The sequence below is a fragment of the Tarenaya hassleriana genome, unplaced genomic scaffold (genome assembly GCF_000463585.1).
Source record: "Tarenaya hassleriana unplaced genomic scaffold, ASM46358v1 Cleome10, whole genome shotgun sequence".
Classification (NCBI taxonomy): domain Eukaryota; kingdom Viridiplantae; phylum Streptophyta; class Magnoliopsida; order Brassicales; family Cleomaceae; genus Tarenaya; species Tarenaya hassleriana.
Window position 1 is genome coordinate 1,152,215 of NW_010960188.1, and position 26,349 is coordinate 1,178,563.

The 26,349-nt window shown below is 38.6% G+C and overlaps 5 protein-coding genes and 1 non-coding gene across 9 annotated transcripts in view; 3 read left to right on the forward strand and 3 right to left on the reverse strand.

Annotated features, from left to right (window-relative positions):
• Positions 1-1,720: 1,720 nt before the first annotated feature.
• LOC104799371 (cellulose synthase A catalytic subunit 6 [UDP-forming]) lies at positions 1,721-7,816 on the reverse strand. The gene is made up of 14 exons (XM_010521863.1): positions 7,256-7,816; positions 6,267-6,462; positions 5,897-6,081; positions 5,700-5,802; positions 5,447-5,603; positions 5,064-5,330; positions 4,628-4,973; positions 4,365-4,502; positions 4,152-4,277; positions 3,841-4,053; positions 3,480-3,735; positions 3,194-3,390; positions 2,761-3,111; positions 1,721-2,664 (listed from the first exon to the last, which is right to left on the reverse strand). Exons 1-14 carry the CDS (start codon positions 7,334-7,336, stop codon positions 2,080-2,082), a joined length of 3,201 nt encoding a protein of 1,066 aa, XP_010520165.1. The 5' UTR covers positions 7,337-7,816; the 3' UTR covers positions 1,721-2,079.
• Positions 7,817-10,268: 2,452 nt separating this feature from the next.
• TRNAH-GUG lies at positions 10,269-10,340 on the forward strand. Its single transcript has one exon. It is a non-coding gene; the product is annotated as a tRNA-His (tRNA).
• A 113-nt stretch (positions 10,341-10,453) lies between these two features.
• On the reverse strand, positions 10,454-12,605 carry LOC104799376 (WD repeat domain-containing protein 83). Its single transcript, XM_010521877.1, has 8 exons — positions 12,373-12,605; positions 11,949-12,051; positions 11,648-11,755; positions 11,443-11,552; positions 11,230-11,337; positions 11,096-11,141; positions 10,820-10,951; positions 10,454-10,713 (listed from the first exon to the last, which is right to left on the reverse strand). The coding sequence occupies exons 1-8, from the start codon at positions 12,585-12,587 to the stop codon at positions 10,630-10,632; spliced, it is 906 nt and encodes a 301-aa protein (XP_010520179.1). The 5' UTR covers positions 12,588-12,605; the 3' UTR covers positions 10,454-10,629.
• Positions 12,606-14,018: 1,413 nt separating this feature from the next.
• On the forward strand, positions 14,019-17,062 carry LOC104799385 (probable mediator of RNA polymerase II transcription subunit 26c). 2 transcript variants are annotated; one of them, XM_010521898.2, is made up of 10 exons: positions 14,019-14,442; positions 14,568-15,115; positions 15,211-15,279; positions 15,431-15,513; positions 15,603-15,676; positions 15,767-15,819; positions 15,929-15,968; positions 16,080-16,231; positions 16,443-16,524; positions 16,620-17,062. In XM_010521898.2, the coding sequence occupies exons 2-10, from the start codon at positions 14,720-14,722 to the stop codon at positions 16,724-16,726; spliced, it is 1,056 nt and encodes a 351-aa protein (XP_010520200.1). In that variant the 5' UTR covers positions 14,019-14,442; positions 14,568-14,719; the 3' UTR covers positions 16,727-17,062. The 2 variants fall into 2 exon arrangements, with proteins under 2 accessions (XP_010520200.1, XP_010520206.1); XM_010521904.2 differs by having other exon boundaries at positions 14,021-15,115; positions 16,083-16,231.
• A 993-nt stretch (positions 17,063-18,055) lies between these two features.
• Positions 18,056-21,537, reverse strand: LOC104799402. Of its 3 annotated transcripts, none has more exons than XM_010521919.1 (3): positions 21,022-21,537; positions 19,371-20,811; positions 18,056-19,264 (listed from the first exon to the last, which is right to left on the reverse strand). In XM_010521919.1, exons 1-3 carry the CDS (start codon positions 21,431-21,433, stop codon positions 18,250-18,252), a joined length of 2,868 nt encoding a protein of 955 aa, XP_010520221.1. In that variant the 5' UTR covers positions 21,434-21,537; the 3' UTR covers positions 18,056-18,249. The 3 variants fall into 3 exon arrangements, with proteins under 3 accessions (XP_010520221.1, XP_019059691.1, XP_010520230.1); XM_019204146.1 differs by having other exon boundaries at positions 18,057-19,264; positions 19,371-20,752; positions 21,022-21,271; XM_010521928.1 differs by having other exon boundaries at positions 18,057-19,264; positions 19,371-20,717; positions 21,022-21,090.
• Positions 21,538-24,270: 2,733 nt separating this feature from the next.
• Positions 24,271-26,349, forward strand: part of LOC104799413 (WAT1-related protein At5g64700) — a 2,382-nt gene continuing 303 nt past the window's right edge. Inside the window, exons 1-7 of the mRNA XM_010521938.2 lie at positions 24,271-24,544; positions 24,676-24,738; positions 24,960-25,076; positions 25,205-25,454; positions 25,575-25,733; positions 26,032-26,183; positions 26,293-26,348. Coding sequence (XP_010520240.1) covers positions 24,372-24,544; positions 24,676-24,738; positions 24,960-25,076; positions 25,205-25,454; positions 25,575-25,733; positions 26,032-26,183; positions 26,293-26,348 — 970 coding nt within the window. The 5' untranslated portion in view covers positions 24,271-24,371. The remainder of the gene's footprint in view (positions 24,545-24,675; positions 24,739-24,959; positions 25,077-25,204; positions 25,455-25,574; positions 25,734-26,031; positions 26,184-26,292; position 26,349) is intronic.

Consider the following 26,349-nt stretch of genomic DNA (forward strand, 5'->3'; position numbering starts at 1 on the left):
ATCTTGTCGTGTTTTATATATAATGTTCGTTGTATCTAAGCATGTTGTTTGCCGCTCGTTTACAATTTTTGTTCGAAAAGATTTTGTTTTATTTTTTTTAATCAATATTCATAATAAAGTCTCTCCTCAGTATATGAATTAGATTTAATTCCATACCAGAAATAAATAAACGAAACCCACTAGTTGGAAATTCAGTAGTATTTTAAATTATTTATAGCTCATTATCAGTATTATCCAATTAATTTTGTTAATCTTTTTGCAACTAAAGATAATATTGTGATTTTTTATATCCCATTATTTTTATAAAAAAAGATGAACAACAGTAAGTATTTTCCGTCAACGATTTTTCAAAGTCAAAATTTTTGAGCACTTGTGACAGACCGTACATGCAATGTCAAAAGTCAACCTATCTTTTTTTTTTATATAAAAAAAATTCCCTTTTACTTGTGATCCAAATATGTCGAATCCGATAGAAGATCACTAGAAGGAAAACAAAAAGAATAATACAAAATTAAATTCTTCTGAGAATTCATCTATGACAAATACTCAAAATATGTTATATATATATATATATATATATATCATTTATGGAGTTCTTTAATTCTTAAATGCGCATCCTTTTTTTTATTTATGGAGTTTCGAATACAGAACGTACGTACAAAAATTTACGTGCAAATAAGGAGATGTTGCAAATCCAAAGCGGCCAAAACAGACATCCATACCCCTTTAAGTGATGTCCAAATGTATGCATTTTTAACCCAACATATCGTGGACGAGTGGTGAAACTTGGGTGATAGATAATTTTATTTTGAGGTTGAATGTTCGATTCCTGACGAATGGAGAATAAGGTAATTTCTGAGTTTATACGGTCCATATACAAAAATTGTTATCGGACCGAAAATTTATCTAGTTAGCACATTCGAAGGATACGGGATCCTCCATTAAAAAAAAATGCATTTTTCAAGTCGACCACGTGTCAGAAGATGGCTGACTTTGGAGAGAATCTAGAATTCCAACACCGACAAGTCAACGCTCACGATCTGAAGTTGGCCACATCTCAATCATTATTTATTATTAAAATAATCAGACAGGAGAGAGAGAGAGAGAGAGAGAGAAAAAACATTCCCGAGCTCATCTTTCACGTACGTATGGTCAAAGATACAGCTTTGACGAGCCGAGTCAAATAATCTAAAACCCATATGCTGAATTGGGACACATTTACTCTATCCCATCAATTGCGTATTTTTTTTTTATAATAAGGCCATAGATATATTGTTAATCATATTTTTATTTATTTCGTTGAACAATGCATGGGGGGGAATTAAACATGTAATTAATACATTTTTTGATTTTTTTTTCCGTTGGGATATAACTGTACCAAAAATACCCGAAGAATGATCATTACTCTTCAGGGTTTATATCCTTTGAGGATGAAAACTCATATATAGACATATTTATATATGATTACAAACACTTATATAATAGATATCAAAGAAAAATAACATATATGGTTGCACGAATAAAATGTTGGGACATTTCCTTCCACACTTGATTATTCATGTATTGTAAGGCGAACTTAATGGACTGCATGGCCCAATATCATAAAGCCCAAAACAATAAACACCGCTCACAAATTTCAATATTCGTGTATAAATACCCACGATTTCACTGAAGAATTACGATTCTGCCAGCTGCTTCTAGATGTCGATAGACAGGAAAGGAAAGAGAAAAAACAAGAACATTTATTATCCCACACAAAAATACACATTATTGAGTATGATTACAGAAAACTCTACTCTGCAATAAATGTTTGCCGTCACTAATACATGTTTTTATACGACAATATCAAATAACCCAAAAGTTACAAAAATAAATAAATAATAATAAACACAAAATAAACTTCATCATCTCCAACTTCCTCCTCGCACTCCATGAGCTTTTCCAACTTTGGTTCCTTCGGTTTCTTCTCTTGAATCGTCGAGACACAATTCCAACAGCAGAAACAACAAACATCGTACTCCTCGGACAAAAAAAAAACACCTAAATCTTTTTCATCTCTCTTACCTCGGACACATTGAATCAATTATCACAGTTCAAGCCACATATTTCGAGGACCGGACCGTCTTTGGAGACGAACGGATTGACTCGGACCCAGAGAAGGGTGAGGATGGACGACAGGAGGATCGACCAGACAAGGATGATGGTCGGCATTCTGTCTTGTTTCCCCAGCAACCCCTTCAGGAACGGATACAGATGGATGATCACCCATAACGCGAAGAACAGCCTCCCGAAAAGCGGACCCCACGAGTCATACCCGTTGTTGATGGCATCCGAGACTCCGACTATGACTCCGATGACGTTGATGATGAGAAGGGTCGTCGGCGGAACCAGAAGGGAAGTCCATTTGAAGATGTATAGCTCTGAGAATTCTCCATCGTCGGCCGCTTTAGAAGTGACAGTGAAATTTGTGCTGACACCTGCAAGAACCTTGAGGAGACCTTGGAAGAGCGCAAACAGATGGGATGAAGCCCCTCCGATCACCCAGAACTGCTCGTTCCTCCACCAGTCATCGATCCCGACCTTCCCCCACTGCATCTCGAGAATTCCCGTCACAGCTATCGACAAGAACAGCGCCATGAACAGGATACTGGCATAGTTACTGATCTGCAATATCACAGAAAGAAGAATCTTCTTTAGTCACATAGATCATATACGGAAGCAAAAGATTGAAACTCTGGAGAAGAATCAAAGATTCTGGACCTCGGGAACGATGAATTTGCCAGTGAGAAGACAGATAGCCGGGAGAGAACAGTAGACTAGAAGCGGGATGGAGGTCCATGGATAGACAACAGAGTTTATATACGACAATCTTTCCAGCCATTTCAATCCGCCTCCATAACCATACCAGATAGGGCAATGTCTGCTCAAGAAAATCTCGACCGACCCAAGTGCCCAACGAAGAACTTGATGGAGACGGTCAGAAAGGTTAATGGGTGCTGATCCCTTGAAAGCTGGCCTCTTTGGCATACAGTACACCGATCTCCAGCCATGGCAATGCATCTTGAAACCCGTAAGAATATCCTCAGTAACCGAACCATAGATCCACCCGATCTGAAATTTGACGAGCCCGCGAAATTAGAAACCATTTCAATGATAGAGAGAGAAGTATGAGTTCAGATATAGCTCAGCTTACCTCTTTCCCCCATTCGGTTTTATCTTCGTAGCCACAGCTAATGACTTGGATGGCTTCTCTAAGCAGAGATGCCGGGCTAGCATTCCTTGCCAACCCACCATCCTCCATTACGGTAGATTCCACGAAAACGGGAGACTGCCCGAACTTCTTCTCCAACTTCAATTGCATTGCCTCGGGCGATTTCTCTGCATTAGAACCTGAGTGAAAAGGGAAACAAAATATAAGCAAAGAACCAATGCACGAGAAAAAATGTAAAAAAAAACAAATGATTTGACGGGTCTTTTACCTTCTTCGATGTTTTCGAAGGCGTGAATCTGCTTCGATGCTTCTCTGTTCTTCTTTTTTGTATCCTTGGTCTTGGTTTTCCGATTCTTTCTCGATCCACAACACAGGCAACACCACTTTGGCCAGCAATTGCATGTCTTGCCTGGAGGCTTCTTCTTCTTCGGTGCATCATAACCGTAAAGCGCCTGCCTCCTGAAAACGCACCCTGTCCCGACATATATCGGCCCTTGTAACCCATCCAGACCCTTCATATTGATCTGTTTCGTGATTTAAACAAATTATTAAAGGATAAGTAAGAGCTGACAAGAACGAGAAATAAATGGACCCGAGAAGTAGTTAGCAGAGAATGTATGTGTACATACGTCAAAGAACACGACATTGCGATTTGAGTATCGATCATGCCGGTCTATTCCGTCAAATCTTTGAGGGAACTGAACATAACAAATCTTCTTTCCTGACTGAGGATCCATCATGAAACACATTGCTTCTCTAAGAGCTTTGCTATTGTTGATGTAGTGATCACAATCTACATTCAGCAGATACGGAGCATTTGAGAGAACTCCCGAGACCCGAATCTTCAAAACGGAAGCAGATAAATGGGTTAGAGTCGGGAAAGCTATGGCAGAGAAAACAAAATTTCAAAGAAAGGGTTAAATGTTTGGGCATTTTTTACCAGTGAATTCATGGCTCCGGCCTTCTTATGGTGGTCAAATCCCGGTCTCTTTTCACGAGAAACATAAACCAGACAGGGCAACTCGTTATTTTCTACATCACGGACACCATTTTTCCCAAGGAAGACCTTTTAAAGGAACACAAGAAAGAATCTGGTTAGTTTGGGAGAGAGAAGAGAGAGAGAGAGAGAAAGAGAGAGTGTACAGAAGCTCACCTGAATCATGCCGGGATGATCTCGGACATTGTTACCAGGCCAAGGAGTGCCATCTTGCATGGTCCAGCCTTCCTCAGGCACCTTTTGTGCAGTTGCAACTAATGCATTTATCTTAACCTTGAATTCTTCATAGTCTCTCTGCAGTCAAGAAAACAAGACAAATCTCTGTCTTTGAATAAAATATGTCTAAGACAATCTCTTTTACTTTGGACCAGACACAGTTTAAGTCCCGCAACTAAAGGAAAAGTAAGAATTTTTTTAACCTTCATGGCACGTCGTTCCCTGACAAATGCTGGGTGAACTTTGTTCTTCAAGTAATCCATTTTCTGATTAAAATACCACTCGGGGGCTCGTGGCTCAATACTGTATTTCTTACAGAAAGGAACCCATTTCCTTGCGAATTCCGCTGTTTCAGAAAGGGCTTCAAAAGTAAGCATGGCGGCACCGTCATCAGATACATAACAAGCAACCTTGTCAACTGGATAATCAACTGAAAGGATAGACAAGACAGTGTTTGCTGTAATGAGAGGCGGCTCTTTCATCGGATCCACTGTACTGACGAAAACATCCACAGCAGCTAACTCTGATGGTTTCCCTTCTTTCTCATACCTTTGAAAAAAGAAATGAAATGCATTGGCAAAGATTATTCTCTAACAAGTGGTATGTCAGAAGTGTAACTCAGTTGCTAGACACCAATACCTCAAGGACAGTCGGTCCAAGTACGTTTCTCGCTCGATAGGGCACCATTTCGGGAATTGATCAAGAACCCATGAGACGGCAAACCATATCTCGCATATCACGGATGTCAACCACAAGGGATATGCATCCTTGACTGGGTGAAGGATCCGATAGTGAAAAAAGAGACCAAGAATCACAAGACGCAGAATAATTAACATCCTGTAAGGATTGATTTTGCTCGACTTGATCGGTAACTTCCTTGACAGAGGCTGCCTGCCTTCGTCCATCCTAATTTACAGAAAGAAAAAAAACCCGAAAACAAATAAATATCACTGTGATTTGTGAAGCATGACAAGAGCAAGATTCTGGAAAATGACAAAGTTGAAAAAGTGATATTTCCTTACATGGGAAAATCAGCTTCATCATCACCACCTTCATGTTTAACCACTTGAAGTTTTTCCTTTTGCTTTCTTTTCCAATCTTCCATCCGATCCTTCCAAGCAACACTTCCATATCCATAAACCGCAATATCTTTCTGAGGTGCCATAGGTCTCGGATGGGCTAAAACAAACAACAAAAACTCTGTAATAATAACAAAAAAAAAAGAGAGAGAAAAGTAACATGAAAAAAAATATGTCAGAGACCGATAAAACTAACCAGCCACAGATGGATCAGCGAGTGGCACTGGATGAACCTTAGTGCCATGCCCCAGTGACGGAGGAACGATAAGAGCATGTCTTTCAGACGATATTTCCATGTCCTGAAAAAGACCACAAATCAAATCAATTACATAGGCACCTGAATAAAAACCATTACATAACACAATCAGTGGAACAAAGAAAATATGAGATTACCTCGCCATCATAAGTCAGCAAGGGAATATGAGAGCCAGGAGGAGCAGAATCCAAATCATATTGTGGAATCCCCGAGTGGTGACGAGAAGAAAGCATACCTTCAGAAACATGATCCGGGTAATCGAACTCATTATCCAGATCATCAATGCCATCTTCTTCCTCATCACCTTCAACCCTTGGACTTCCTGAAACATAATTTCAGCCAAAAATCATCAACCTTTCATCACTATTAGGAGATACGTAAAACCTTAGAGAAATCCCGATCAAGAGCTTAATCTCCTAACAATGCCAAAACACTAATAGTTGACAAAAAGTTCCTCACTTAAGCAAAGGCTCTGAAACACTATTAAGAGGAAAATCCATTGATTACCTTTGATACGTTTGTATCGGGTTTTGCATTGTGGGCAAGCTTGGTTTCCCTCCCTTCTCTCGTACTCATAACAGGGCCGACACACGGGGAAAGCACATTCGTTGCATGCCACAAAGGGCTCTCCATCTACCGTCAGCTCAATCTCATCTCCACAAATTTGACATATCTGCCCGCTCAGTTCTTGAACCGATCTTATCTACACAGAGGAATGCCACCAAACAGGCCAACAATGTAAACATCAGATCAAAAAGACGAATTGGCAGACAAAAGTATATGCTGCTACTTCACAATTGATCCTTTTGGTCAAAATCTTCAGACTTCTAAGAAAATTTCGTCTTATCAAATCAATGAAATCTAACTAGGAATACCAGATTATCTATTAATAACTTCAAAATGCTTTAAAATCTCCCCCGAATCCTACTCCCTGAGAAGCCCCAATCTATACTTAAAACCAAAGATAGCCTTTGATTTTCACCTTAATACCAATCAGATCTCGTTATCTACACCAATTTCTCGAGATTATGAAACAATTTCGCACTTTGAACTCATAGAACAGAGTAAAACATCAATCCCAGCAATCCGAATTAACAGTTCCCAATTGAATCCCCCTTTCCTCTCCCCTGCGATTGAGGTGTTACACAAACACTAGACGATCGAGATATCAAATAGGAGATGAGATTTGGGATTATCTCGATTTAAATTGACAAATTATACGCTTGATCGTGGTGAAATTCAGACAAGTCAACCCGCATACAGTTCCACCGACACAAACAATTCACTGTAACCCAACCTGTACTTTGCTTAAAGACTGCGAAAGCTTAGATTTGGACGAAAACCCTAATCGTTTTATACAGGTTAAAACCCAGATCCAGAAAAAAGACAAAACCTTTACAGCAAAACCGAAGAACCCAGATCAGAAACAGCGAAATGACGGAAATGGGTGCACAGAAGATGAACCGAAACACAAGAAACAAAACAGAATTTCTTACTCGGGCATTTTCATCTGCATTAATCAGGACGAACTCGTTCCTGTTGTGGGAACCGGCAACAAGCCGACCGCCGGTGTTCATATCTCCGAAAAAGACGCTAGAACCTAGGATTCACAGATCGATAGACAGATCCAGATAGAGACACAGAGAGACTGACGATTCCGCAACCGGGTCAACTCAGCCCAACTCGGTTCCGAGAGATCCAGTCGTTCCAACTCCCATCACAGAGGAACTGAACCCCACAACACGCAATAACCAGCGGCAGAGCCGAATCCAAGACAATGGATGTCGGATTTTCTCAAATGCAAAGACGCAATGAACAAAAGCACGCCAGCTTTTTCTCCCGGGCGATGGTATTGAATTGATTCAGCCGCAAGACAAATCCCCTCTCGCTATCCCCCCTCTTAACGAGCGCAGTACACATAAACAAAGGAAGAGAGTTCCAGAGAGAGAGAGAGAAGGCAATGGCAGACAGAGAGAGAGAGAGAGAGAACAAGCTGCAGATAAAATAAAGAATGAAGAGGATGTACAAGACGCGTAAGGGGGAAGGAGAGAGAAAGCGAGGAGAGAGATTAGTGAGAGATACTGAGATTTATAAGAGTAAATGTATATACTGAAAAACCCCCCAGACACAAAAGAAAACAACAGATGTAAAAACAAATGAGATCAAAAGGGAAGAAAATCGTGGGGGAAGAGTTGGCGCTCGTCATTAAGAGCTGGTAATATGGTTGAAATCAGGAAAACTCCGAATCATAATATTATTAATTTTCTCTAATCAAACCATCTTAAATTTCTACCACAACGGGTCAAAATCTTAACTTGAATTTCCATATAAATTATACAAAAAAAACCTGACGTGTTTTTGGTAAAAAGAGGAAAAAAAATCAAAAAATTTCCAGTTCTTGATTTTTCATTCCTTATAATACCACTTGTGAGTATAGTAAAAAAAAATAATACCACGTTTTTTTACCGGATTCCACAGCACTTCTCTTTGATTTTCTTGGTACGGAATGGTTTTTGTTGACTATCTCTGCATCGTTCGTTGACTTTTTTTTTTTCACTCAACGGCCGTATTTTACTGTATACTGTAAATTTAAATGATTTGTGTCCTTAGTGATATTTGAAATGGAACCAACGTGCACAAAAAATGACAAGTTTCTAAATTTTTTTAAAATCAAATTGATAATTATATTTTAAAATTTGTATTTTATTTTTTGATCTTCTATTATTTTACCATTCGTTTAATTTAATTTTGTTTGTCGAATTTTTATTCTCTCAACTGGCCATTATTGTCATTTTGTTTTCTTATACATCCATCTATTGTACACAAGAGACACAATGTGCAATTATTGATACGATCGTATCACGGCATAAATATGTGTATATGTATGTATACGTTTGCCGACACTTGATTTATACAGATACATTAAATAATAATAATAATTTTATATTTTGTTTTTTTTTTGTTTTAAATTTATTGCCCTGTGGGTAGACGAATAGACTATAAATGATAATATAAGAATTGAACAGTGTTATTAAATTTTTTGGGGCATACTTTTGATTTAAAAAAAAAAATTACGTCCAACTTTAGTAGGTTACCATGGAATGCATGTCCTTTCTCCAAGCCCTCGTGCCACATGTTCTTGTGGAGACTGTCGGTGCCACATTTCTTTTTTCTTTTTATATATATTATTTAATATACAAAATTGTGGCATAATTTAATACATTATTTTTATACCATATTTTCTTATTTAACATTCAATCAGAATACATAATCTAACATGGTTATTCCAATTTTAATCAATCATATTTATTTTGCATGTTGTTGAGAATCATGAGGTGAAGAATAAAAAATAATGTGGCCGAGACTAATTATTGATTAATCACAATATAAAATATCAAACTCTAGATTAAAATTTACAAACATTTGTATTTTGTTTGTCTTGAAAATTGATTGGACATGACATGACATGACATGACACAACAGTAAATAATAAACTAATAATATTTGGCAAGCCAACCGCAATTAGGTAAACTCGTGAAATTTTCAATAGTGTGTATACACAGTGATTTGAGTATGTAATGATATGGTAAAGTACCCAAAATGCACTAATTCCATAATTATTATAAAATTTATTTTTATCTGATTATTACATTAAGTATTGTTTCAAACAAGATAATGAATATATGGGCCAAAAAATATCGACCGATATGTGTGTGTAAAACAGCTGGCATCGCGATGGGGGACAAAAAGGAGAAAGACCGAATGCGCAAGGAAGGATCTCTAAGTTCGGGCAGCGGTCAGAGTACAGTAGGGCCGGAGTCTGCCCGTGAAAATTTGCCAGCTCAGCACCAATGCGAGTACGATTCTCTTCTCTGTACTCGCGCTTCTATTGGTTCGTTATCTCCCTAAGATTCGAACTTAGTTGAGAAAACACAGTTTCCAGGTGTCGGTTCGGGTCCCCGGATTGTCGGATCCCGACCCAGCTAGTTTTGTTCTTCTGACACGTGATTTTTGTTTTCCTTCTCGAAAACGATTAAAGGAACAAAATTTAAAAAAGCAAACATTTCAAATGAAAGGGGAGATGGAAATGGAAATACGCAGAGTTTGTAACTGTTTCGAGACGGAGAATTAATAAATATAATCGGTTCATGAATCGGCTGATCGAATGAATAATAATAATAATATTTCTAATGCGGCGATTAGGAAATTGATTCGTTGCGTATGTCTATGTCATATATTTAGGATACATTTCTTTTTGTAAAATAAACAAGTAGTGATTAAGAGAAGAGGAAATGCGAGAAGAACACATGGTAAGACCGCTCATAATGCCATGGTCCATGTTCACCATCCCATTTTCCAGCTCATGCGATTCTCCCAAAAAAAAAAAATAGATTATTCAGTCAAATCAAAACTTTCATTTTCTTTATCTTTTCAGTGGAGAAAAAGGGAAATAAAAAAAAGTTTTCTGAACATAGAAATTAATAAATTAGTTTCTCCAGAAATATAAAAGTGGCTGTAGTTTAGTGGTTAGAATTCCACGTTGTGGCCGTGGAGACTTGGGCTCGAATCCCAGCAGCCACATTTTGTATTTTTTTTTTCTTTTCTTTTCAGCATTGAAATGGGTAGCAATAGGCTAAAATAAAAAATTGAATTTGGAACTAATTACTTTTTTTTTTTTTTACTGCACTGAATGAAATGGGTCACAGCGAAACAGCTGAAACTGAGTTTGGAAACAACGAACAAGCGATTAAGGGCAAAATATTGGTCCTTGCTTCCAAACAATACTTGGAGTTTGTGCACAGATATCCGACAACATGCCGAAATGCCCAAAACACCCAACAACACATGAACGCATTGCCAAAACAATTCTTCACGTTTTCCACACACGAACTGTTCCATCAACTGAAGATGTTATCATCAACTCATCCCTCGGATGGTAGCTTACGCTGGTTACCTGTTGTCCCAAAAGCCCGTGCACACACACACAAAAAGTATTGTTGTTTCCTTTAAATTTCTCATGTAACACACAAATTATAAAGAGGAATAGAAGGACTTTTTACCACTAAACTGTGTGCCCGGAACTTCTTGACGACCTTCGCATCTACCAGATCCCAGAAGAAAACCGAACCATCCTCTGATCCTCCGACTACATGAGCGTCTGAGTTGGTCAGACAACAATCTGTTTTGTATGACTGCAGCCCCAGAATTCACAAATCACAAATTACAAACTCTGGTAAATATTAAGACCGAACTGATTGAAGGTTCCAAGACTAATTTGATGAAAGTTCCAGGAGGTTTTAGAAATTGGTTTGATCGTCTGAATTTGGGGGACTAACCTTGCAAATGTGACCTTTATAATCTTGCAGTAGCTCTCCAGTAGTTCTGTGATTCGAAACATTCAGCAGAAATATGTTTTGTTAGGATAAATATACCAAAGTTCATCAGCAATTAGGGCGGATTTAATGTGTACCGATCAAGAAGGCGTAAAGTAGAATCCAAGCAGCCCGCTAATATGCAGTTGCCATCATTCGACATCGATATACAATTCACTGGCTGGCCTAGGTTGTCGGAGAATTCTCTGTTTTTATTAAAGAAAACACGAGAAATGAATTTTCCCATCGGTCTTATACCATCATTCACTTCTAAGCACAAACTATGAGGTTCAAGTGGCAGATTTACACACCTTCCATTACGAATATCAAATGTCCGCACTGTTCCATCTACACTACCACCTATGATCTCCGTCTTTGTCAGAACAACCGACATGACAGTATCCAGGAACGTATCAATGATCTGAACATCGGTATGAAACAAATTAAAACAAATCAGTTACAGCAAAATATATCACAGACTAATTCCCTAGAATGTGAAAGGAACAAAAATCTGACCTGTACTGGCTCGGTACTATGAGATCTACAGTCCCATACACGCAATGATCGGTCAAAACCGGCTGAGACAACTACAGACGCATAATCATTGAACTTCACTGCATTTACCTGGTGAGATCGTTGTCCATTAACACAAAAGATGCAGCAAAAAGAATGTCCTATCTGTTCTCTTGGACTCTACGTCCTGGAATTTTTCTCTGGAACTGATGATGATGATGATAATGATATCTTACATTGCCTCAAAAACCATGGCAAACAGCATATCTATACGACCTTAGCACTACAAGTTATACAAACATACCTCTCCATCGTGTCCACGGAACTTGCGGATAACACGTCCAGTGGCCACGTCCCAGTAAAAGATTTGCCGGTCACCGCCACAAGAACAAAACTTGGAATTATCCCTGCAACAGGAATAACACGGAAACAACATTAACTACTGCAAGCATAGAAAATTCAACTGCTAGACACAGTGAAACACAAATCCCTAATTCCACAGTCCTTTAGCAATGATCAAACACCAACCAGACAAAGCTTGAAGCTCCACTACCATTTTAAGCTCCAAGCAACGCAACATCAAACACTACAGAAATTAATCTCTTCAAAGCTAGAATAAAAAAATCGATCGGACATCGGATAGAGTTCTACGAACACAGAACGCCGATTTAAACCGGAAAATCATCGGACAGAAGACACGATCAGAATCGAAGTGAATAGATACGTACGGAGTGACATGAACATCGCGGACCTCGCGGCCGTGGGACTTGTAGGTCTTGATGTGGATGCCGCGATGAGGGTTCCAGAGACGGATGGTGCGATCCTTGCCGCAGCTGAGGCAGTAGTTTCCGTCGGCGTTGAACCTCGCCGCTAAAACCGCCCCTTCGTGGCCCTTCAGCACCTGCGCCTCCTTCGTCGGCAGCTCCGCCGCCGCCTCGCTCATCTCCCTCCGCTTACGCAGCCATGGATGAAGGCGCTCGAGCTTCGAAAATATATTTTGGAATTGTGAACAAACGAGTTGGGCCCACTCAAAACTTTATATGGGCCGACTTGAGTAAGCCCAACTTAAATCGGCCCAAAACTAAAAGGTCGATGCTAATAACTTAAAAAATATTTTAGTCGAACAACATTTCTATATAATATAAATGAAGGGCTCACACAAACCCGACCAAACCAGTCATCTCAGAGAGCACTGTGATTCTCAGTCGCCGTCACCGTCTCCGGCGCCGGAATCTACGACGTAGGTGTCTGCTCCGGCGGCTCATATATGTATATATATGCTTTTGCGAGTGATAACGGCTGGTGGGTATATCGTTATAGATTTATTTTTTTAATATTCATTATAGTCCGGTTTTCAATGTTTCCTGCATGCATGAGCCTTTTATTATTACGTAGATATGATCGCATCCGATTTGGTTTGCAATATTCGTCACGTCATGGGATTTTTAGAATTATATTTTACTAATTATTATATATATGTATGTAAGGGGATTGAGTATGCACTTATGGCGATGATACATGCATTACACGTGGCAATACAAAATGCGTGGTATCGTCATATTGACATGCCAACTCGTGAAATAATGTTAAGATCATGCCGACGTGGTCTTAATAATATATACCAAAAATCTAAAAGAGAGATTGAGCAAATATTGACACGACGTCCGAAAACGCTTTATAATAAAAAGATCCGAATATTCAATGGTTTTGATGCCATGTGCGCTGTTTATTACAACCAACGGGCCTATCAACTCATTAGCCAAGTTGGCTAACCTTCATATATATATATATATATATATATATATTATATGGTTTTATTGGATAATATTGAAGGTAACATCTTTAGAATTTGAATCTGCAACGGCAATAACACGTGTGATTTTGTATTGCATGCAGAGTTTATCGACCCACCCACCATTAATTCAATTTTGTCTATTCACAATTTAAATATAACGTTGGTACAGCATTTTTTTTCTTATGCTAATGTTTTATACATTGAGTACGTAGTAGTTCCCAAATGAAAGCATCGGCGTTGAGCCCATCATTGGTATATTATATAAGAAGTCTAAGATAGAGATTTCAGAAACGACTCAATGTGTTTAACATTTTAATTTCAGATGTGACTATATACAATTGAGAGTCCCGTGGTTTCGGCCCATAGATTTATTATAATTATTTGGCTCATTTGTATCCATTTTTTTTAATGTGTAAACACGAGCATATTTTTTTATAGTAATTGTAATAAAATGTGGATAAGCATGAACAACCCTAATCATAACAAGACCAAAAACCAACCCTTTTATCAATAATATATTTATAAAATAGCTTTCTATTTCATCAATTCCGATGCCTAAGTTACATTTTCAAGTCCATCTTTCTCTGAAATTGAAAAGTAAACGCCATTATTGAACACTGTACCTCTCTCTCTCTCTCTCTGGCTGTTCCTCTTCCCCAATCACAACGAACCAAACCGGCTTTGCTATTTTTTTTTTCTCGGGGAAGAGCGCACATACGTAAGGCAAACTCCTTTTTGTTTCTCCGTTATGTCAGGAAAAAAAAATCAGAAAATTTTAATCGGTAAATCTGCAGTGGAAGAATGAGTGTAAAGCAAACGCCGACGAAAATATAGAGCCTCTGGTTTGGAATATACCCTTTTCCCATTTCTTTCCTCTAAATCTTCCACTTCTTTTCTCCGTTTTCATCTCTGCGACCCAAAAGGGAGGAGGGGAAAAAATTGAGCGAAGAACAAGAAACCCAAGCTCCTGATTTCGTCTTCTTGTTAGTGTAGCGTCATCAAGGTTCATAAGGATCTTCCTTTTCTCTATAATTTTCTTTTGTTGCTTTCTTCTGGATTTCCTTGGCTTTTCGACCTGGGTTTCCGATTGGTTGTCGTCTTCGATCGGAAAAATCTCATCTTTGGTAGGGTTCTTTTTGTTTGGATCTTCGCCGCTCCTCCGATGAATCCCTTCCGTCGCACGATCTCTTCTTAGATCTGGTGATGTGACTCAAGAATCGTGCTTTGTTTGAATTTGAAAGTACCCAAATCAAGAACTGAAGGCTAAAATTCCCGGCGACATGGATTTGGATGATTTCCGGTCGATTCTTGACACAGCCGGTGTCGATGTGTGGACATTCATCGACACGGCGATCCTGGTGGCTTCGCTGGATTACGGACAGGAGCTGAAACTTCGGAGAGACAACATCGTCGAGCGTCTCTTCGCGACGTCGATGGTCAACAGATGCAGGAATTGCGACTTCGGTGACGGCGCCGCGGCCGCGGAAGTTAGGGTTAACGGAAGGGTTGACGAAGAGGAAGAAGAGAAGAACCACGATAACAGCAACAACGGCGGAGAGAGAGAGAAATCTGGAAATGGAGATGATGACGAAGATTTCGATCCTTACGCGGGTCTGTTCGATGACGAGCAGAAGATGGTTCTGGAAATCAAGGAGAAGCTAGAAGATCCCGATCTGGTTCCAACTTATTCCGTTGTATTTGGATTGAGTTTCCTATTTTGTTTTCTATGTTTGGACTTCGGGTTGAGACAGAGCTTTCTCCTGTGTTTCAGTCTGAAGAATCTCTGGTCGAGTTGCTGCAAAGTCTGGCGGATATGGACATAACATTCCAAGCTCTTCAGGTACATGACTTGCCTTGCCGGAAGAAACAACACCTCGACTGTTAAATTCGGAATTCGAACCCTATAAACATCATCAATTCATGAGTTCCCAGAGTTGGGGACTCATCAAAGTTAAGATATTTCTGATGAACGTGGTCTGGATTTACATCAGGAAACTGATATCGGGAGGCAAGTGAACCGGGTTCGGAAGCATGCTTCCAACAATGTCCGGAGATTAGCAAAGCAGCTCGTCAAGTTAGGATCATTCTATAACTCATAAAAGTTTTTATCCGTACCCAACCCTTCTCCATAGTTTCTTGAATCAAAATGCCCTGTTTCTGCAGAAAATGGAAGGAAACAGTGGATGAGTGGGTGAAACTTAACCAGCCTGGTGATCTCGAGCCATCTACTTTGATAAGTAAGAACATCTCTAAACCCAGATAGAACATTCTTCCTATTTTCCCGGGAAATTCTCAGATATGATCTTTTTTACTGCAACTACTTATAGCCGACGGGGACTCACCTCAGCAGAAAGCTCCCCAGGATGGTAATCGGCAACAGGTAAAACTGAACTCTGTTTTTTTCCCTGCTCCACTTGTTTTTTTCCCTGCTCCACTTGTTCTGTGCCTTTGTGTTTCTACCTCAAGTTTCTATCGTTATATCTTGGCAGGTTCCAGATTTTGGGTACTCTCCAGTGCCTCAGACTCAGAGTGAGTATTCGAACAGGATTCAAAGTTCAAAATTTTTCAGTCTTTTTCTTTGGTATTGATGCATATTTTGCTTAAGCCATTGAGTATAATCTTTTTGTTGGCCGGTTTTAGCAGATGGGTATTCAGGTCCAAGCAAGAATATTAGCAGTACCGAGCCAGAAAGAAAACCGAGACCCACCCCTCCTCCTTCTGCTCCTCCTAGAAGAGAATCCCCGTCTCCAGCCAAGCCTTCTCGGCCTTCACCGGCTCCACATACCTCACAGGTGCACATGCCAATTCGGGTCCTAAAACTATTGCTTGCTTGTTTCACTGTCAGCTGAAGAATTGAAACGGATTCATCTCATGTCTGAATTATCAAGAATCAAACTTGTCCTCGGACTCCTTGAATTGAGTGGTTCATTTGATTATTACCATGTCTAGGCAAGAGATATACATGGCATTCTGATCTAATAAAGTGTCGGTTTGGCAATGCAGAGGGAGAAAGGGCCGTGGGAACTCAACGATTTCGACTCAGCCCGGAAAAGGCTTCAGCAGAACTACAGAGAAGCTGAGAACGGTTCGATCCAATCTGTCACTGTTTCTCTCTGGAAATCGATTCAATGGATCGGACTAGTAACCGGGTTCTTGCTATGTATTTCTCGTTCTCTACAGCGAAAAAGCAGAGAACTATACAAGTGATGGACATTCACGAGATTCCGAAACCTAAGAGAGCCTTCTTCCCTAAGAAAGGAGGCAGCTCTCATGGCAGACACTTTTAAGGATTTGATGAGAAGGAAGAAACGGTGGTCCGATGGATATAACAGAAGATTCAGAGTGAAGTGGAGGGAAAGAAAAAGGACAGGAGATCAGAACAGAACAAAGGACACTACTTTGTCCACGCCCACAAAGGACAGTGAAAAGAGAATGTGGCTTTGGGTGCCTTTGTGTTTCATTTTTTTTTCCGGGTTGAATGGGGGAGAAAAAAAAACATATTTACCCCGTTTTATGGAATTATGAATAATAGTAATCATAGATTTTGGGGGAAAAATACAGTTTTTTTCTTCGAGTTATGGCAAACTATATGAATATTTGAAATATTATGTTCATTGTTAGGGGTTTTGATAAAATGTATAATTTTGAAAAGTGCCATATTTCTTTCGAGTTTCTTCCATGTAATTGAGATAACGACAAGTGCTTTGAAGAGATAAGCATTTCTGGGTTCAAGAAATTAATTCCGAACAACTTGTGTGTCTGTAAGAAGTGGGTCCACTCTTGGGTGGTGGAGGAGACATTAGTCTTAGGGGTGTAAAAAAAAAAAATCGTTATCCGGTCCGAATCCGATCTAAAAGTCAACGGACTTAGGCATGAATAATTAGAACCCGATCATTTATCGGGTCAGACCGGGCCGGCCCGAAAAATATAGGTTCAGGTCGAGCCGTCAACCCGATAAAATTTTAATTATATAATATAAATATATATATAGATAAATATATATACATACATACATATATAAACATATTCATTCACTAAATCATATATATATAATAGAGAATTATAAAAAAAATGAAAAACTTAATAAATAACATAATGTATATAAAATTATAATATCATTAGTATTAAAAATATAACAATTTAATATTTAAATAAACTTTTTTATTATATAAAAATTTAAAATTTTGAGTTTTAATTTTCTTAAATCAAAAAAATATATATATATAATAATAAATGTTTTTATCAATATATATATATTAATTTTTTTATTTGGATGATTTTTTATTTATATTTTTATAGTTTATTTTTTGTTTGTTAATTTTTGTTTGAAAGTTTAAGTTCGAAACCCGGCCCGAACCTGAAAAAAGCCCATGGGGCTGGACTTCGGGCATAAGATTTTAAATCCACACATGTTTCGGGTCAGGCCGGCTCGCAATTCTCTGGGCTTCTGTCGGGCTCAGATCGGTCCGACCCGATCATTTTGACACCCCTAATTAATGTTTTTTTAAAGAATAATGATGAACCATATACGACATGAGCTCTATATGTGCGTGTACTTGTCTATTTTGGTCCCCATACGGTATTTGCATAAACCGGATCAGGCCTCCCGGTTTTGCCAATTGATAATTATGTCCATGAGGATTTAACCGGATTCGGTTACATGGAGAAACCAAAAACATGAAGCCGAATACTATTTACCATCTCTACTCTTATCAAAATTCTGAAAATCTCCATAAACGATATCAGAACAGCGAAAAAAATGTGACGCATTAATGGAGGTCAGGTCACGACAGATTTTTAGGGTTCATCCCTAAATTCTTGACTCACCTAACTTCTTCTTCAAGCTACCCAATATTCCATCTACCAGCTTTTCCTTGTCGATATTTCCATCTGAATCCTCCACGAAAGAATACGTCGTCGTAGGCTTCTGCTTCTTACTACCGCTGCCTCTGCCGACACGAACTAGCTTTGTCTTGTACATTGTTTCAGGCTTCTCCTTGTTCTTATCATCATCACCTTCTTTGCGGTTGTGCCATAAATCCAGGATTTGTGTCAAGGAACTATCTTTCTCTTCTCCACGCATGTCCTGCTTCTTCTTCTGCTCATCTTTCTCTTTCATGGCGGCTTCAGTCTCTGGATCAGAATCAGAATCTCCTGAAAGAGATGGCTCGTATTCAGAAAGCTTTCTGGATGTGTTAGCTCCGGAAACTGGACCGAGTTCATCAAATGACAAATCTGATTCATCATCTTTTCTACATTTCCGGTATGGTCTGCCATCAGGTGGCGTGGTCGAAGGAACAATCAATCCCGATTCGATCCTTGCTCCGGGCAGTACTTGGATCAGGGATTGCAGTTTTTCGTAACCGAGCTTCCGAACGTCTAAATGGTACCCGAATTCCTCCAAGAAGTCTTTCCTGAAGCTGCCCATCTTATAGCCTCCAGGGTTTTCCACAATTATCTTCTTCACCAGCTTCTGACAATCTGCCAATACATCGCTTCTGGATCTTTCAGGCAGTTTCCGGTCCACAGGTGTCGTAACAGAAACTCCAGCATGAGCAACATTCTTGGGCATTTGCTCACAATCTTGTTCTTGCGACAGTGATTTTGAGGAATCCAAGAATAAGAATCTCAACCCATTTGCGGCATGAGAATGGCTAAGGCTAGAGCCTTTCTTGGCGACTCTAAAAGGTAAGGAGTCTGCAGGATTCTGTTCGATCCATTTCTTCTCTGATATTAACAGATCAATGAAATTAATCATATTGGATTCGCTCAGAGGTTTGAGACATGAAGGTCCTTCCTTCTGTAGATTCCTTGCCAATGCCTCCCTGACAGGTAAAAAAAAAGAACATCAAATTAGTTGAACCTCAGGACAACATATTATGATTATTGTCAACTTCACAAGGAGACAGTACTCGAGTAAGTAATTCACACCTTGTCCTTGAGTGAGTAACAATGGTGTATCCTCTTGGAGAATTAATGAAATATTCAACATCACCCCATAAAGAATCTTTAGCAAAAATTTCGTGGGCTTGAGAACTAACATCCACTAGCTCTTGAGTTCCTCTTGCTTCATGGTTAAGCTCTGCTGTGGTTGTATTCCCTCCCCAAGACTTGAGCCACTTCCGAAATCGATTAAAAAAACCTGGACTCATGGATTTCTCATTCCCTACTGAACCACTTGCTTTCACCTCCATGGCAGATCCAACAGAGGTGGAAGGCGAAGATCGGCTCATGGGATCAACTTCCTGATTGAATGGTTTTAGGCCCTTATCCTTGATCTTTCCCATGTCAACAACCCCTTTGTCCTCCAACCCATCTCCAGAAACATGTTTAATTTCTAGGGGATGCATTGATTCTGTCTCAGATGAACCAAACCATAGTCTCTTTAGTGTCTGAGCAAGTCCACCTTTTTCGGAATCCCCGACCATAGTAGCCTTATCATCCTTTGTCATGGATCCATCCATCACCTCAACACATTGCCCGCTAACTGGAACTGGCTCTTGGGAACTCTTTTCTAACTCTTGCCCTTCTTCTTTGGCATGCTTATCTATGTCTGTAAAGTTCTGCTGCATCTTTCCTAGTGTATCATCTCGTCTAGCTTCCACAGCTAAATCAGCAACTAATGCTTCATTATTTAGTTTTAGTGATGCAGCCTTATGAGTTTCCTTCTCTGCAACATTCTGTTCATTGGCAGCAGCTAAGCCAGAGCCAGGACTAAGCTGAATAGGCGTTTTCCGCATGATCCCACTAACAAAATATTGGCCGTCACCCACTTTATAAACTTTAAAGATGTCTGGCATGGACAGTAGAAGCCGGAAAAATTTCCTATACACGTAGAAGCCTTTATCCATCGGTGCATTGCTCTTGATCAGCTCCGCACGTAGTTCAGCAATGGATGTTCCCTTAGGGTATGAACTCAGAAGAATCATACGGATCTGCTCCACAACTTTTTTTGGGACTGAACGGGCAGTAGAATCCGAACTAGAATTAGAATTAGACTCAGATAATTCTTCAGTTTCAGCACAACTTGATTTCTCAGTGATTGCAAAAGGATCCAGAAGAGGAACCTTGTAATGACCATACCAAGAATGATACGGGCCGTCAGGCGGCTGGTTGAAGTGCTTAGCGGTCACGTTCTCACCTCTAGCCAATGCATTCCAGTCCCACGCAATTGTCGCGGCACTGCAAAGGACACCAGAGGCAGATTCCTTGCTCGCGAGCAATATGTTATAGTTGTTCATTCTCAATTTGTGTAATATACTTGAAAAATCCCTGTCACTGGAGATTAGGAAGAGGTGAACTGGAGGTGGATTCTGAGAAACCCAACACAGAAGATCTATAATCAAAGATCTATCAGCACTGTTCTTCCCACCTACGATCACATTAGAACGCTTCTATCAACAAAATTTAAAGCTAGTCATGCCCTGTTCTTCACTAAACAAAATTTTCTCGTTCAATTTGTAGAAATATATATATATACTTCATTGACAAAGAATCAAGGCTTTGACCCAGTGGCAGTTACATCGTTTTCGTCGAAATTAAGGAAGCAGAATTAAAGAAGAAACCAGACCAAAGAATCAACCTTGCGGGACATGAGTGAGAGTGATTCCCGTGGCGGAGAGAGCATTCTGGTTCGTCCTGGAGAGCCCGAAGACGTCGCCAAAGGCGGTGATGGTGATGGGACCTTTGATCCCGCTGCTTCTGACCGCGGCGGTGATGGCTTGAGCCACCTTGAATACATTCGCGCCCACAGGCAAGTGACAGTTATCGAAGTCCCACCACACCGAAACCCTAACGTTCCGAGACTCCTCGTCGTGGTGAGGACGTCTCGGAGGATATAAACCGGACACAGAACCCGGGCCGTTGGAAAACGAGGACGATGTGGCGGAGAAACCAGCGACGAATACGGAGATCGCACGGCGAGGCGAGGCGGAGGTGGAAGAAGAGGAGAGGCGGAGAAGGAGAGTCTTGGAGGAGAGAGAACCGAATTGCATGGCCTGTGGACTAGGGTCTTGACGGAATTTAATGGAAATGGAGAGGTTTCATAGGACTCTTCAATGGCGGAAAATTGAAATGCTTCTGGTTCTGTCAGGGCGGTGGGAATTGAACAGGGTTTTAGGAGGGGATAGAGGAAAACCATCCTAAAATAAAACCTTCTCGGCCACGTGCGCTCCACGTGATGGGCATATATAAGAGTCATGGGTTTTTGGGCCTTGGGCCATTCTCACCAAAACAAAGCCGACAATAAAATGGATTAGAAAAGCCCATCTGTTTTTTTATTCTCCCATTTCTTCTTGTAAAAACAATATTACTTTACAACATATAAATTTCTTTTTCCAACTTCCAGTGGTATAATGAAGTAATAACATAATAATAGTTTAAAATTATAATTTTGGAATAATATAATATTTTCGAATACAAACAATTTTTATTTAATATAGTGACGTTGATTTAAAATTTTTAATTATAATTTAGAAAAATAATATAATATTTGTCAAATAATATATTAAATATTTTAATATTTCAAACAGAAAAATTCCGATTTATATGAAAATAACTTCAATTTTTTTTTAAAAAATTAAAGTGTGATGAAAACGACATTTTCACACCAATCAAATTTTGACGTTTTATATTTTCATACTTGCTTCAGATTCAATTAATTTGATTTTAGTAAAATGATAATCGATTATTCCATGAATTTGTGTGTGTGTGTGTGTGCTTTTCACGTGCTGTGTACAATTGGTATATGTTTTGAAACGCAACACTTCAAGTCACGAAGAAACCTAGCTTAGGAGGAAACCTTTTTTTTCATTTTATTTATTTATTTCATTTCCTTTTAGTAAAAGAATATAACAACGAACGAGAGTTCACACAATCAATCAATCAATCAATCAATCAATATATCCACCGTTAGCTTTTATCTTTCGTCTTTCTTCCTTTATTTGCTTTAATCCTTTGGATTAAAGGTCCAGCTTCAATGCTTTGTGGGTCGAAGGAAAAAAAAGGAAGACGAAGATGCGTATATGCTTCCAACACAGACAATATATATATATATATATATATATAATGCTTAATTAGTCCTTATCGGCTTCACTACTCCGTCCACATTTAGATATACATGCATGCTTTTCATTATTTGCATGTTATGATGTATTTTTCGGATTAAAAGAACTCGAGTATGATATTCATATTAAGGCCTAAATAAGCTAAGATTATATATATAAATGATAGCAGATGCATGCATGCATGCATGCAGAATAGATATGCGTCTACATATATATATATTATGTGTGATATGTATCATTATATCACATGTTTTGGTACACAACTGGTGATCCATATATATGCACCGTACTAAGCACACAAATATATTGATCATTTTTTATTGGTAAATATATATTATAATTTATGTTGGCACAAGGAAATATCTTTTTTTCTTAACACTTTGGAGGTCCTTGATACATAACACATTCAATGTCTTCAAGATACGACATGTGAGGGGAGAAAGAGGCCATGTTTGGGCTCAGGACATGACATTACTGTTTTATAAGATAACACTTAATTAATAACACAAAAAAACTAGTTGTGGATTGTTCAATATATCAATCTAACACATTTGTTTCATTTTTACTTTACATACAGATTCATGCGTAAATAACACACCCATTTTTAAATTTAGATTATGTTACACGTCTTTTTCAAATTAAGGTTACGTACCATAAAAATATGCTGCTATTTGACACTTAAAAAGGTGAATATTATGTGATTGGATTAGCTTGATTAGGTGTCGGACACTCCCCGGCTACAAAATTTTTTTTTAAAAAAAAGTTGTGAATTGATCACATAAATATGCATAAGTGGCTTTTATTACCGCGTTGATGTTGCTCCAAAACTACACAGTACTTAACCGGAGTATATGTCCAAGACCTAGCGAAGTAAATATGTTTAAATCCGTGATTTAAAAAAAAAATCACAACAAAAATATTACAATATTTTTTATTTGTGCATGATTTTTACGGTGGTTATTGTTTATATTGGTGTATATATTTTTTCCAACGTTTGTGCTAAAAAGTAAATTATTTAGGGATCTGTAACGTTGCATGGATATTACTAAAATGGATTTAGACTCGTTGGGTGTCCACGGTAACCTTGCCGTATGCAAAACATGCAAATTGAGTATAATTTCACAATCATTGAGAATGAATATATATATATATATAATTAAAGCGAAATATATAAGAATGGCCCATTTGAAATAAGCCGAGAAATTATTGCAGCGCGCGTAAACAAATGCATCATGCATCGCCATCAACTTTGTTTATTTTATATTTAGCCACATGTTCATGAGTCATGAAACCCTTTACCCCCCTTTTGCCCGTTATGTTTTATGTTTTTTTTTTTAGTTTTGATTCAATATATCGTGTCCGGAACTACTTATTTTTATTTTCATTTTTGTGTGGCTGGAGCTACACGGATTGTGTGTATACCATCTTTAATATACACGATACGATACCATGGCACAAAAATAATAATATATTTTTTGTAAAATAACGAACATGTGCAGTGTTTGTATAAGAACTATGGATGTTATTAGTCATGTAGAAGCCGGTCCATATGTTTATACAATATTATCGGTCAACGATGACGGTAAGCTTAGATGTGACACAAAAGAAATCAAATTAAATCTTCTCCTCAATCATTTTAGGTACTCCTGCGTATATCAACTTTTCCCCTCGATTATGAAATGTGGAAATTGCAGCGAGCTTTCCCATCGGCGTGTGGGTATAAATATATATGCCACTTCAGGTTCTTTGTTGAATCAAATCGTATCTCCTAAAAGAAAAAAAAAAGGAAAAGAAAATCGAGGAGAAACCCATTTCTCTACACGATTTATTCCAAAAAAAAAAAAACTCCATTTCGAAATAATTAATCATGGAATTTAAAAAGCCCTATTTTGTGGTGATTCTGATACAGACGATTTACGCCGTAATGTTCTTGCTCTCCAAGGCTGTCTTCGACAGAGGAATGAATACATTCGTCTTTGTCTTCTACCGGCAGGCTTTCGCCACCATCTTCTTGGCTCCTCTCGCTTTCTTCTTCGACCGGTTAGCCACACACACACACACACACACATATATATATATATATATATGTGTGTGTGTGTGTATTGTTCATGTTATATATCGGTTTAATTAGCGTTTCAACTAATTTTTCATTTTTTTTTTGGTGTATGTAGGAAAACTGCTCCACCTCTTTCATTCGTGACATTCATCAAGATCTTCCTGCTTTCCTTCTTTGGGTATATATGTTGACACCTATATCACTTTGATCATATATATATATATATATATATGAATGTTAATTTACATATATGTTAAGCATATAATCCAAGGAAGCTTGTTCAGAACTCAAAGATTGCTGTATTTAATTTGTTTTGAACACTGATTAATATATTAAAGTCGTCACTATAAGATGATTGGCTAGAATTAGAAAGTTAACGTTGGATTTTCGGAATTTCAGTGTTACTCTAAGTTTGGACCTAAACGGCGTCGCATTGGCTTACACATCCGCCACCTTAGCCTCGGCCACCACCGCCTCCCTCCCAGCCATCACATTCTTCTTGGCCCTTCTTCTTGGGTATTTCATAATATAATATATTCCTCATATCTACAAATTTATATATGAAATTGAAATATATATATATATATATATATATGTGTGTGTGTGTGTGTGTGTGTGTTACAAATATATATACATATATATAGGATGGAGAGGTTGAAGGTGAAGAGTGTGCAAGGGACGGCGAAGCTTGTAGGGATAATCGTGAGCATGGGAGGGGTAGCGACGCTTGCCCTATACACCCGTCCCCATGTGAAATTACCATTCTGCCTTCACCGACACGGCCAAGTTCAGGATCACCGCCATATCATCTCCTCCGGTGGTGCCACGTGGATCAAGGGTTGCTTCCTCATGATCACTTCTAACCTTCTCTGGGGTCTCTGGATCGTCTTGCAGGTACAAACCCTAATCCATCTGTATACATATACGTACATATATATATATATATATATTATTTTAGCTAAAAAGGTTTTCATGGATCATTTATTTTGCTGTATAATGAATGTGTATGAACAGGGCTTGGTGATAAAAGCTTACCCTTCGAAGCTTTTCTTCACGACTCTTCAATGCTTTTTAAGTTCGATCCAATCATTTGTCATCGCTATAGCTCTCGAAAGAGACGTCTCGGCATGGAAGCTTGGTTGGAACCTCAGACTCCTCGCCGTCGTTTACTGCGTAATTAAATTCCTCCATCTCCATCCATCTTTTTCGGAGTTTGGCGTTATTCAATTCAAATCATTGTTATTAAAATAAATTAAATGAATGATATGGATACGAATCTTAGGATAAAGTATAAAGTATACTCAAACTATTATCCTCCCACCAACAAAAAATAAAAAATAAAATAAAAGAAAGAAGAGGAGGACTTCATCTAATACATGCAAAACTAATTAAACCCATATATATTAAAAATCTTTTTTTTAAAAAAAAATATGATCAAATAATAACGACTCGAAAATAATTTAAATAACAGGGATTCATTGTAACGGGGGCGGCGTATTACATGCAATCGTGGGTGATAGAGAAGAAGGGGCCTGTCTTCTTGTCGATGTTCACTCCTCTCTCTCTCCTCCTCACTCTCCTCTCTTCAGCTCTTCTCTTGTGCGACGTCATTAGCCTCGGAAGGTTATTAATTATGCACTAAATCTCAGTCTTTAATCTCGATTAACTAACTGATTAATATTAAATAATCCCTATATCTTATTTATTAATTATGGCATGCGTGTGGTTGCAGTGTTGTTGGTGGGGTATTGCTGATCATAGGGCTCTACTGCGTTTTGTGGGGAAAGAG